Source organism: Gymnoscopelus microlampas, assembly GCF_963454915.1.
Source record: "Gymnoscopelus microlampas genome assembly, chromosome: 13".
NCBI lineage: Eukaryota > Metazoa > Chordata > Actinopteri > Myctophiformes > Myctophidae > Gymnoscopelus > Gymnoscopelus microlampas.
The window spans coordinates 23,926,162-23,938,167 of record NC_139950.1 but is presented as its reverse complement, the minus strand read 5'-3'; the positions used below and the strand labels follow the sequence as shown (position 1 = coordinate 23,938,167).

General features: G+C 41.5%; 1 protein-coding gene across 1 annotated transcript; it reads left to right on the top strand.

Annotated features, from left to right (window-relative positions):
- Positions 1-206: 206 nt before the first annotated feature.
- Positions 207-11,468, top strand: LOC311058447 (elongation factor 1-alpha 1-like). Its single transcript, XM_084075903.1, has 8 exons — positions 207-260; positions 3,050-3,226; positions 3,597-3,776; positions 4,779-5,075; positions 5,458-5,608; positions 7,065-7,321; positions 9,507-9,741; positions 10,387-11,468. Exons 2-8 carry the CDS (start codon positions 3,083-3,085, stop codon positions 10,509-10,511), a joined length of 1,389 nt encoding a protein of 462 aa, XP_083932029.1. The 5' UTR covers positions 207-260; positions 3,050-3,082; the 3' UTR covers positions 10,512-11,468.
- The last annotated feature ends 538 nt before the right edge of the window (positions 11,469-12,006 follow it).

The window sequence follows — 12,006 nt, the reverse complement described above, 5'->3', positions numbered from 1 at the left end:
TAGCAGCGTAAAAGTACAACATTGGCCTCTAAGATGTCGTGGTGTGGAGTAGAAGTAAGAAGTAGAAGAAAACTGGAAATACAAACTCAGCTTACACTACAGTACTTGAGTACATGTACTTTGTTACTTTACACCACTGCGCACGGAGTAGCGTACATTACGCAACCCCCGCCCGTCCTGAGAGGAGAGCGTTCTAAACGGATCAGCTCCTCTCTCTCCAGCTCCAGGTCCTGCACCGAACCTGACACCGTCGCGCACAGGTATAGTCGTCGTAGTGCCCAACAATAGTTTGTTTTAACGGCTTATTTGTATTGGAGAAATGAACATATTTAGTCAACAAACAAAACTAAATAAGTTATCGTTTTCCGTCTGCATGCGCGTCTAGAGTAGCCTTTTAAGATGATGCTTAAAGAGGGCAAGCGATGAGGTAACTGGAAAACTCGCCCCAAAACACGCTCGCCCCCTTTGTTTTTTTGCGGACCAGCGGTTGTTGTATTCTTGTATTTCCTAACTGAGGATAAGGTTAGAAATACGTTTAGGGTTCGGGGTAGTTTTACTGAGGCTACGTTTAGGAATAAGGTTAGGTTTTGGCGCCGTTTTACTGAGTTTACGTTTAGGAATATGGTTACAGTCCGCCAGGCATAGTTCACTGAGGTTACGTTTAGGAATACCAGGTGAATGCCGCCGGATTTGCCCCGGGCGTCTGTGTTTTGGGGCGAGCGTTTTCGTATTTCCAAGCGACTGGTAAATACGCATCTAGGTTTCAGTGAGCGGGCAGATGAGAGGGAATATGGCGGCGACAACAATTGGGGTCGAGACGAGCCATCTAAATCTCTAATAATAGCCTACACGTTACAATTACACGGTGCTGATGTGGTATTTGTTTATTTCCCTTATCGGCACTTTAAAAATAGACAGCAGCGGCAGACACAGGTGTAACGAAATGGTAATTCAGTCAGTGAGGTGGGTGCGTCGAAATAAAACACCCTGGTGGTAATAAGTAGTAGGCTTGCCATGATACACCTGAGCCCGTCTGTAGAGATAAATAGGGCTGTCATAGGATTATGACATTTTACTTGACGATTAATTATTGCGATTAACGATTTAATTGTGCTTTTGTAGTCGAACATAATATTATGAATACAAATTACTTTTCTATTTGGCTTGCAGATATGACAAATAACCCAATCATGCAAAGAAATGTCTGACATATTTAATAACTTTAATGTAAAGAACATTAATTGTGGAAATAGCCAGTCTACTCTACAAGCTCACAACGTGTGGCATCACAATGCATTGTGAGCTTGTAGATCTGCTATTTTCCAAAATAGTTTTAAATGATTGAAAATACATGACATGATATTTAAGTTTTCAACGTGGAAACGATTATGATTTATGCAAAATATTTGCGATTATCTCAAATAATTGCAATTAGACGGTTAAGTAATACTTGTGACAGGTCTAGAGATCATCTGGGGATTCGCATGTCAATTGGATTATACCACTGACTAACCTATAACTGGTCCAACTACTATGTCAATTACAATAACATTGATTTAGTCATATGACAAAATCTATCTATATTTTATAGTAGACTGTGCAATTGCCATTTACCAACTATTATAATCGTCCCCATAGCAACTCTGGTACTCATCCCATATGCCCTTTAGGTACTGTACCTAAACAACATATACATCCCTACATTAACCTGTGTGTGTGAAATTTACTGCTGTGGCTTTGTAGAAATGGCTGCTACACCATTGGTTGGAAAGATCTTGACAAAATGGTGGAGTCTTACTCAGGAGTACACCTCTGTTGAAACCAGGGGCTTAAAAAAAAGAGAGTGTCTCTTCAGTCCTGCTGTCACGGCCAGTGCAGAACCAAGCCAAGCAGAGTGTTGAGGACAGGACAGGTGGCTGGATGGTGGTTTGATTCTGGGAAAGAGAAGAGCAGGGCTGCGGATGGACGGGCAAACAGAGCGGAGGGGCAGGGCATTCTGTTCTCGGCACAGTTGCTTTGTGGAAAGCTGAGTGAATATATAGGACTACTATCCCCATATTTTAGGCCTACATTTTAGCCATTTAGCTGATGCCGTTATTCAGAGGAACTTAAAAATGGGAGAGCCTCTAGGGCTCATTACCATGGTCAAGGACTGTAGAGATGGCTGCAAAGGGGACTGAACCCAGCAGCCTTTACATTACAACACAGTCACTCTAGTCTATGTACTTCCAAGTCAGGTCACTGATAAAATGTCGCTCTAAAGATGCCTCTGTCTCTCAGCCAGTATGTTCTGTTCATAAACACCTGAGACAACAGTTCATCCCCATAGGAATACCTCCTGGCCAAATAGTGCAATGTTTCCAGGCAGGGACCTTTCCATAGCTAGCTGAGCCAGTCTCTTTGGGGGCAATTAGCACAGTGGGAAATCACCTGCACCACTGATGCCATCAGCGTCCTTGTTGGCCAAGCTGCAACACTTATGTGTGTGCATTGACAGTCAAAGAGAGTGTTAAATTACCGCCAGCAATAAGCCAAATGCTGAACCATTTTTGCCTGTCACATGTGTGACTGACGTTATTTTTCATTGTAAAACAATGGCATGTTAAGCTTGTGAATTTTGAAGTCCATTTGTCATAATGACGTGTTACGGAGTGTTGATTAAGCAATCCTTCTGCCCTGTCTGTAAACGGCATTGTACCCAATTTGCTTATGTCCTAAGTCTGTGCTTTTTGGCTAGCCCCACTGGTCCTAATACTGGCTGATTGTGTAAATGTGAAGTCTGTGATGCTCTGCTCTACCAGTCAAGCTAGATACATATCCTAACCCTAGAAATGTTAATATGCTCTACCAATCAAGCAAGTACTGGTTTGCGCTAGCAGATTTGTCACTTAAACTAGTTTTGGTTCGACAGGAAATGCTCTACCCCTTACACATGATGGAATTGAACATCTAAACCTGTCTGTTTGTGCCATTTTCCTATTAATTAATCAAGCAACACAGGAGTGCTATGCTGTACTAACTGCAAATCTACATTATTCTGTGCTGGCAGATTGTCACGTCACTGTAACCAACCCTAGCCACCATGGGAAAGGAAAAGGTCCACATCAATATTGTGGTGATCGGTCATGTTGACTCTGGCAAGTCGACCACCACCGGCCACCTCATCTACAAATGTGGTGGCATCGACAAGAGGACTATCGAGAAGTTTGAGAAGGAAGCTGCCGAGGTGAGTCAATGTTAATTGTAGAATGTAGTCAGAGATCATTTCTCCCCTCAAGTATAGCACTATTGAACAAACTGTCACACCACCCGAGTTCTGCATGTGACTGTTGTCTCTGCTCATCCATAACATAGTTAGATGTTAAATGTATAGATGTATTAGATGTTAACATGTTACTTACATGTTGCATGCATTTATTTTGCAACTGGGCACCTTTATATCAAAGTAATGTTTTAGTTAATGTTAGTTAGTTTGATATATAACTAACTTTTTTTTTTAAATGTGTCAGTCTTTCTTCTTTTCACAGTGTGAAAGACCTTATGAACTGAAATAATGTTCTAGAGAACACTATATATAAGATTTTGTTTTCCCTTAGATGGGGAAGGGCTCATTCAAGTATGCCTGGGTTCTGGACAAGTTGAAGGCAGAGAGGGAGCGTGGTATTACCATCGATATCTCTCTGTGGAAGTTTGAAACCAGTAAGTACTATGTGACCATCATCGACGCCCCGGGTCACAGGGACTTCATCAAGAACATGATCACTGGGACCTCTCAGGTGTGTAACGTGACGCTGGCTGGCCATTTTGTCCACACTACGCTATGGTATAGCCACGGGGTCCCTGCTCTCGATTGTGTATCCAAGATCTACTCCACAGTCCACACTCAGTGGTCACTGGCATCAGATTTCAAGGGCTGCATGTTGCTAAAATGCATCACAAGCACAAAGCTATGGAAGTACTGTTACTGTACATACTGTACATCATGATGACAGCTTAGCACAGATGCATATACATAATACTTTAAGCTGATTCTTTTGCCCACAGTGACAATAAACGTGTGCAACAGCAAGCTTAAATTCAGTTAAGTTGTAGCATCCTGACAGTAGACAGCAGAAAGCTAAGTCAGTTGAACTTTATTGACCTTAATTAAACTGCTCCAAGCACAGACTGCTGTTGGCACTTTAAAACCACATGAAAGCTTTGAAAAGATACCCAAGATAAGTGTTTACATGTTAGACATTTAAATGAATCCCAAATCTCTACCTCTGCCTACAAAGTAGGCACAGTAGATTAAGTCAAAATTGGTAAATTGAGCAAATGACAACCAAACCAATGGGAAGGAGTTTATAGGTTAAAAGGACCTTAAATATTTTTATATTTTATTTATTTTACAAATAGTTCATAGTTTACTCAAGGGGAACAACGCCCTTCGCAAGTTGATGATTTAATTTGTCCATGTGTGGTCCAGCCCTATGGAATATATGGAATGCATGTGCTAAAAGAAACGTATTTAAAATATTGTTTTGCTGCTCATATTAACCGCACATGCATTCCACACCTTTCATAGGGCTGGACCACACATGTACAAATTACATCATCACCTTGCGACGGGCGTTGTCCCCCTTGAGTAAAAGATTAACTATTTAAAAAATATTTAAGGTATTTTTCATTTTAGTTATAGAGGGCAATTATACTGTATTAAGGTTTATTAGCCAGGGATCCTTTTAAAGACGGTGCCTTCGCTAACCTTGTATCCTTGCCATCTATTCTGCCTGCAGGCAGACTGTGCCGTGCTGATAGTGGCGGCTGGTGTGGGAGAGTTTGAGGCGGGCATCTCCAAGAACGGGCAGACCCGTGAGCATGCCCTTCTAGCTTACACCCTGGGCGTGAAGCAGCTCATCGTGGGCGTCAACAAAATGGACTCCACCGAGCCCAATTACAGCCAGAAGCGCTATGAGGAGATTGTGAAAGAAGTGAGCACCTACATCAAGAAGATCGGCTACAACCCTGACACCGTGGCGTTCGTGCCCATCTCCGGCTGGAACGGAGACAACATGCTGGAGGCCAGCCCCAATGTAAGCAGAATGCAAAATGTAGCAATTCAAATGGTAGTAGGTACAATTCAGGTAGGTTTGAATTTGTTTATATAATTGTTATTTGTGTGAAGAAGTATGGGATTGCGTTAACTAAATGATTAAATCAGTTTTAAACCAAAGGACTTTTAAGACATTTTTGCTGAACGCAGGTGCTGAACTTAGTACACTGTGATGTAAGTAATACAGCTGAAGTGAATAAAATGTATAATGGGTCATTGGGCGTGGAAGATCACAAAAGAGGTGACCGCCTTCCACGGCAGGTAGACATGCAATAGGTGCCAAGTGGGCAATATCCAAATCCAATTATATTTAGATCGACAGTCCTTCATCTGCAGGTGTTACTATTCTTCTGTTCTTCCAGATGACCTGGTTCAAAGGGTGGAAGATCACAAGGAAGGATGGCAACGCCTCTGGGACCACGCTGTTGGAGGCTCTGGATGCCATCCAACCCCCAAGCCGTCCTACAGACAAACCTCTCCGCCTGCCACTGCAGGACGTCTATAAGATCGGAGGCAAGTTAAAACAAAGAAGGGTATCCACAGTATGTGTTGAAGCGATAAGCTGGACATTGATTATTGTAATGTTCCCCTGGGACTAGATGGCAGTGTTGGCCAAATAGACAAATGATAATCTTGCGTACATAACATACTGTATGCCATGTGGTTAACAGTGTTCTGCAAGTTCACACTTTACGGGAGCTAGCTCAAATTTCATTTCACACAGATTAAATTGAACTAGTTCACACTCACAGCTCTTGAATTCTGAACTAAATTCACATTCCCCCCCCAAAAAAATTGATTTATTTTTATGAGCTGCTCCAAGCAATTATTTTTCAATGGAACCTCCTCCTACCTATCCATCCCCAGCCCCCAATCATTGCCACTGCCAACTTCCCAAAATAAACAAAACAAAACTTTAAAAAAAAACTAACATTTTGCGTCATAGTATTTAAAGTATAAAGAGATGCAGTAATGATATAATGTAGATGCAAAGACGCAACTCTGTTCTCTGCATTCTTGGTATTGAGAAACGGCCAAAATCTGGCTTGTGGCTTTATTCACCAATGATCGTGGTGAAGTGTTGTTAACTCCTGCAAGAGTTAACAACACTTCACCTTTATTAGTTAACTCCTGCAAGAGTTAACAACACTTCACCTTTATTAGTTTCAAACGGATATGTTCAGTTCACTGTTCATCATAAGCATGTTCACTGAATGACATTTCAGTCAGAATGAAGTCAGCTGAATCAGCAGAGGTATTCCTATGGTGATATACAAAAACATTGTCCAAACTGATGAAGGATACCCACACGGCGTGACATAACATATGCCATTTTGGGACCATGGTGACCAAAAGCCCCTTACTGTACAATGTGTGCATACATTTTTTATATATTATATGGGTCTCCCAAGTGTAAATTTGAAGCCTTGGAAATCTTGGGGCCATGTATTATCCATAATGCTATCCATTTCCATTTGGAAAGGAGCAGCAATCTACTCTCCTTAGTATTGTATTTATTGAAACAGGAGATATGAGCTTGGGAAGATGTTAATCGGTAGACTATGCCAGGGTTGATCATAGCTGAGTGGGTAGAGAGACCATCTGGTAATTAAAAGGTTACTGGTCCCCTGGTCCACTCAGTCTATGTGACAAAGTGTCCCTGAGCAAGACACTTAACCAGCTCCTCCCTGGGTACTGTATTAATGGCACTTCACCTCTGCTCCTAATAGTTAGGGTGGGAGAAATGTATGATGTATTATCTTGTGTCCTTGCTTACTGTAAATCGCTCTGGATTAAGAGCGTCTTCTAAATGCCTAAACTGTAAAGTGTAAACTGTATGATGACACATCTTATGTATATGTGCAAATATACGGTGACAAATATCACACCTGGATCCAGTGATTGAGATCATAAATCACTAACGCCTAAAATACTCATTCTTACACTCCCTCCATGCTCATGCTCTCAGGTATCGGAACAGTACCTGTGGGTCGCGTAGAGACCGGCCTCCTGAAGCCTGGCATGGTGGTCACCTTTGCCCCTGTCAATGTGACCACTGAGGTCAAGTCTGTGGAGATGCACCATGAGGCGCTGACTGAGGCCATGCCCGGAGACAATGTTGGCTTCAACGTCAAGAACGTGTCTGTCAAAGACATTCGCAGAGGCAATGTTGCTGGTGACAGCAAGAATGATCCACCCCAGGAGGCTGCCAACTTCACAGCTCAGGTAGTTACCAGAAAGGAGCTATTGTCATCTGTATTTTAGAAGGTTGACTATTATAAACCATTTAACGGATTAGACACTTTGCACCCGTGTTACAGTTTTGGTGTGCAGAAGATTAACCTTTTTGCAACTATCTTCTAGGGCTGCATGATTATGACTAAAATGATAGTCCAGATTATTTTTCTGAATATTGTAATCAAGATTATGATTGTCTTTGGTGGGAAAAGATGATTTTGTAATATTTCATCTGGTATGTTTTCACTTTCCGCCCCCCCCCCCTCGGCCAAGCTAACATTGGTCAAGCCTCACGTGACACGTGACAATACGTTGAAAGAGTGTGCTCTGATTGGCTAGTGAGACGCATGACGTATAGCGGCCTATAAATAGATGTGTCACTTTGAAAGAGTCTGTGTCTCTTTCAAAGTGAGGTAAGACAGGAATAATCACGAAATGGCTGAGAAATGGCGGAGCAATACATTATGTAGACACACTGGTGTCATCACAATACGTAATATAAATAGCTTAGACAGGATTAATCAATATTTGCTGGCGGAGACTTGTGCTCCGAGAAGCACATTTTCTAGTTATACCTTGTGTAATGGTGTTGAGATGCTACAGCAAAGTTGCTACAGCAGTGAAAATAGATGTTTTAATTCATTCCTAATGTTTGTTAGTATTTTCTCTACTTTGAAAACCAGTTTGGAATCTTGTATTATTAGTCAGATTAGTGTTGCTTAGATTGTTCTGCACTGCATGGATGCATGATTCCTGTGGAGGATCTTGCATCAAGACAATAATTCTAACAGAATGTTTATTGATGCAAAGTCACCCAAAATGTTAGAACTGCTATTGTCTAATTTAAAATATGGATGAAGCCCATTGATCTATTATCCAACATATCTTCTATATAAAGTTTGTTGTTGATACGTATGTTTTTCCTTATCAACCATATATATATATATATCCATGCATGGCGAAACATCACATAAATATGTATATAAGTACCAGACATTTTCATAAAAGGCGATAAAGAAAAACCAGACTCAGAACACAGGCAGCCATTGGATGTAGGGAAATATCTTGTATTCAGACAGAGAGAGAATGGAAGGTTACAGTATCAACAGGTGTTAACGCATCATCGGTCATGTCTCTCTCCCGTTAAACAGAGAAAGCACTGGATTTTAACAGCGTCCGGTAACATAAACATATGACATCATTGAAGATACATCGAGCGTCCAGCCGTCGGAGGTGTAATCCTGCCATTGGTGGAGAGTGATGATTACGTCATCGTCAGATGATGATGAGGATGGTAGATGATGAAGATGATGATGATGGTGTGACAGTTTATCTTTGAACAAACAGCGTCCACATGTCTCGAACAACACGTTGGCCTCGGCTCTGACCGGTCACTTGGTCAGAGGTGACTTCGTGACACTGCGAGAAGGGTTATGCATTGGAGGAGAACACCGAGATATAGTGTTCTCAAAACAATAGATAGTCACAGAACGCCTGTACTCCCTGTAGCTAGTTTGACCTTGCATAGACAGAGACAGGAGAAATAGGGAGAATAGAGTACATGACCGAATTTAGGCCAATATGACAGCATTATATTAATTTGACATTTAAAGCAGGTTTAGGACACTAGACAAATTATGATCAATCAAAATAATTCTATCAGTTGTCATTAAAATGAAACTATTTTGTATATCCCACCCGCTTTTGGCAATAAATTACATAATACCCCGATTTGATTTGAGAATTAATTCTCACCATCAGGTAGTTGGTCTGTTGTGGACGCTCATAAAGACGCCTCAGACATTTTGAATGTGTGCACCAACTCTAATGGATATCTGTTTTACTTATAATCAATGGATGGGCTACGCCGTGGACTCAACCCACTGATTTGTTAAGGGTTTTAGCACCCCCTTCGTGGGCACAACCAATTCTTCAAAGGATACACCTGAAGTTGAAAACGATTCTTGGACTTTGGCAGAGCTTTCTCTGGGGCAGAGCTTTCTCTAAAACTCTTAAATCAGGCAACATTTTAGGCTCTATTTTTTTAGTTCATTTACTGATGGATTGAAATGACCGTGCTAGTAACAGAGTATTTACTTGCACAATTTCTTTTGCATTTCAACCCAAGTGGGGGTATTTTCCACTTTAATTCTCTGCTCCTCTTCCTCCTCAGGTGATCATCCTGAATCACCCAGGCCAGATCAGTGCTGGCTACGCCCCGGTGCTGGACTGCCACACCGCGCACATTGCCTGCAAGTTCGCTGAGCTCAAGGAGAAGATCGACCGCCGCTCCGGCAAAAAGCTGGAGGACAACCCTAAGGCGCTCAAGTCAGGAGATGCTGCAATCGTGGACATGGTCCCCGGCAAGCCCATGTGTGTGGAGAGCTTCTCTGAGTACCCTCCACTGGGTATGAAAACTGGTTATTTTTTATGCTCCCCATTTTCCTGGTGATTAGAGCTTTTCAATCTTATATATTTTTCCATTTTGTATGTTTGCATGTATTTTCCTTCATATTTTATTTACTGTTGGTTGTTATGCCTTGCTGAAAACCAAATAAACATCCTGGAACAGACAGCTTCAGAATGTTTAGATAATATCATAAAAACTGCCGCCAATAAATGTTTTATTCCATTACTCGTAAAAAGCTGCTTAATATTCGGCTTAACCCATTAAAACCCCCAAAAAATTCAAAAATAGCAGATATACAAGCTCATAGCGCGTCACTTCGTGCTGCGCTATGAGCTTGTAGATCTGATATTTTAGAACAATTCTGAAAGATTGCGCAAAACTTTGAATATATACTGTATACTTTTTAAAGCAACATTTTTTAACTCAAATCTTTGCTTCCGGGGTCCATGGAACAAAATATTTTGAGATGGGGGTCGACGGCCAAATACATTTAATTTTGGGGGTCCTTGACAAGAAAAAGTTTGAGCACCACTGATATAGAAAAATACAGTTTTCAGAAAACTGTTCAGGTCCTAACCTCAGGTCTTAATGCCTAAAATTGTAAAACCTTCACATTCTGTCTCTCTCTTCATCCTCTGTGCAGGTCGTTTTGCAGTGCGTGACATGCGTCAGACTGTGGCGGTCGGCGTCATCAAGGCTGTCGAGAAGAAGGTGTCTACTACAGGCAAAGTCACCAAGTCCGCCCAGAAGGCTCAGAAGAACAAATGAATGTTGTGCTCCACTGCCGATCCCAGGGTTCCCCAGGGCACGGCGTTGGTCACCCAAACCCATCCCCCAATTGGCTGCTTCAACTGGATAATCAGAGACTGGTTGATCATCACAATGCATCGCAAAAGCATCAGAAGGAAAGAACACCACATAGGTTACCTAGTCCTACCCCCTTCCCTGTCCGTCCGTCTGTCCGAGACTGCCTTCAGTCTCCATTTTGGTTGTTAGATTACCATTCTATACAATGTGGCAGCACATTGATGGTTTTAATTGTGTATTGTTGGCTGGGTTTAATAGCCATACCCCTCTGTGATTGAGATGTTGTATAATCATTGAGAGGTATGGTAGCGTTCATCCCTTCCTCTCCTTTACCAGTTACCAGTTACTCTACATGCTATTTGCTGTCCTGCTTTTAGTGTTTGTTTGCAAATACCAGCTGCTGTATACGCGCTTATGGTAAAATTTTAAAACAATGTTGAGTATGTTATGTTACATACAGTATATAATGGTATACGCATTTTGTGATCTGTTGTGTTTAAGCTTTATAAAAGACCCAGAAGAAACCTTCCAAATTTTCCTTCTCTGGGCGCATTGAGTTTCCCTTTTTGTTCAACTCTTTAAGCACTTTTATTGGCGTTCTGCTAACCTCGCACATGCACTGGAATACTTTAACAATTGGCATAAGCTACTGTATTGTTATGTTACATACAGTGTATAATGGTATAAGTATTTAGTGATATGTTGTGTTTAAGCTTTAAAAAAGACGTTCCAAATTTTCCTTCCCTGGGCGCATTGAGTTGCCCTTTTGTTGAACTCTTTAAGCACTTTGATTGGCATTTTGCTAACCTCGCACATGCACTGGAATACTTTAATAATTGGCATAAGCTACTGTATTGCACCTTATTCGTAGGATGGCGTGAAACTCTTTGCGACATTAAACCTGTTTCAACCAAACAAGTTTGTTTGTAGTCTTGATTAACTTGTGTGTGGTGAAAAAAAGAGATCAGGAAATATTTGTATATGGTAAGCTTTGATCAAGTCCTGCTAAAATTCTTAAGCTTGGCTCTCACCATGAGGACCTCAGTCTACAGACAATACAAGATAGCAGCAATCTTTTGCAGTCACTTTGGGACAAATAGCATTTTTCTCTCAAAATGATTTATATTTTCAAATAACGGAATCAAAACCGAGTTGAACCGTGACAATTTGGTCCGATTCCGAGCCATTACGACCCTTTTTTTCTTATTACCAATTGGCCCCGTGAAATTTGTTCCGAGATCCGATTAGTTCCAACATTCCAAGACAGACCGGACTTCAAAAAAGTACGGTACGAAACTACAAAAATAAATAAATAAATATAGCTGCAAGCAGCGATAATACGGGGCCAGAGGGGGAGAGAGAGAGAGAGAGAGACAGACAGACAGACAGACAGACAGACAAGAGAGACATGGAAACGGAATAGATTGAAGAGAGAGAGAGAGAGAGCCATGGAAAC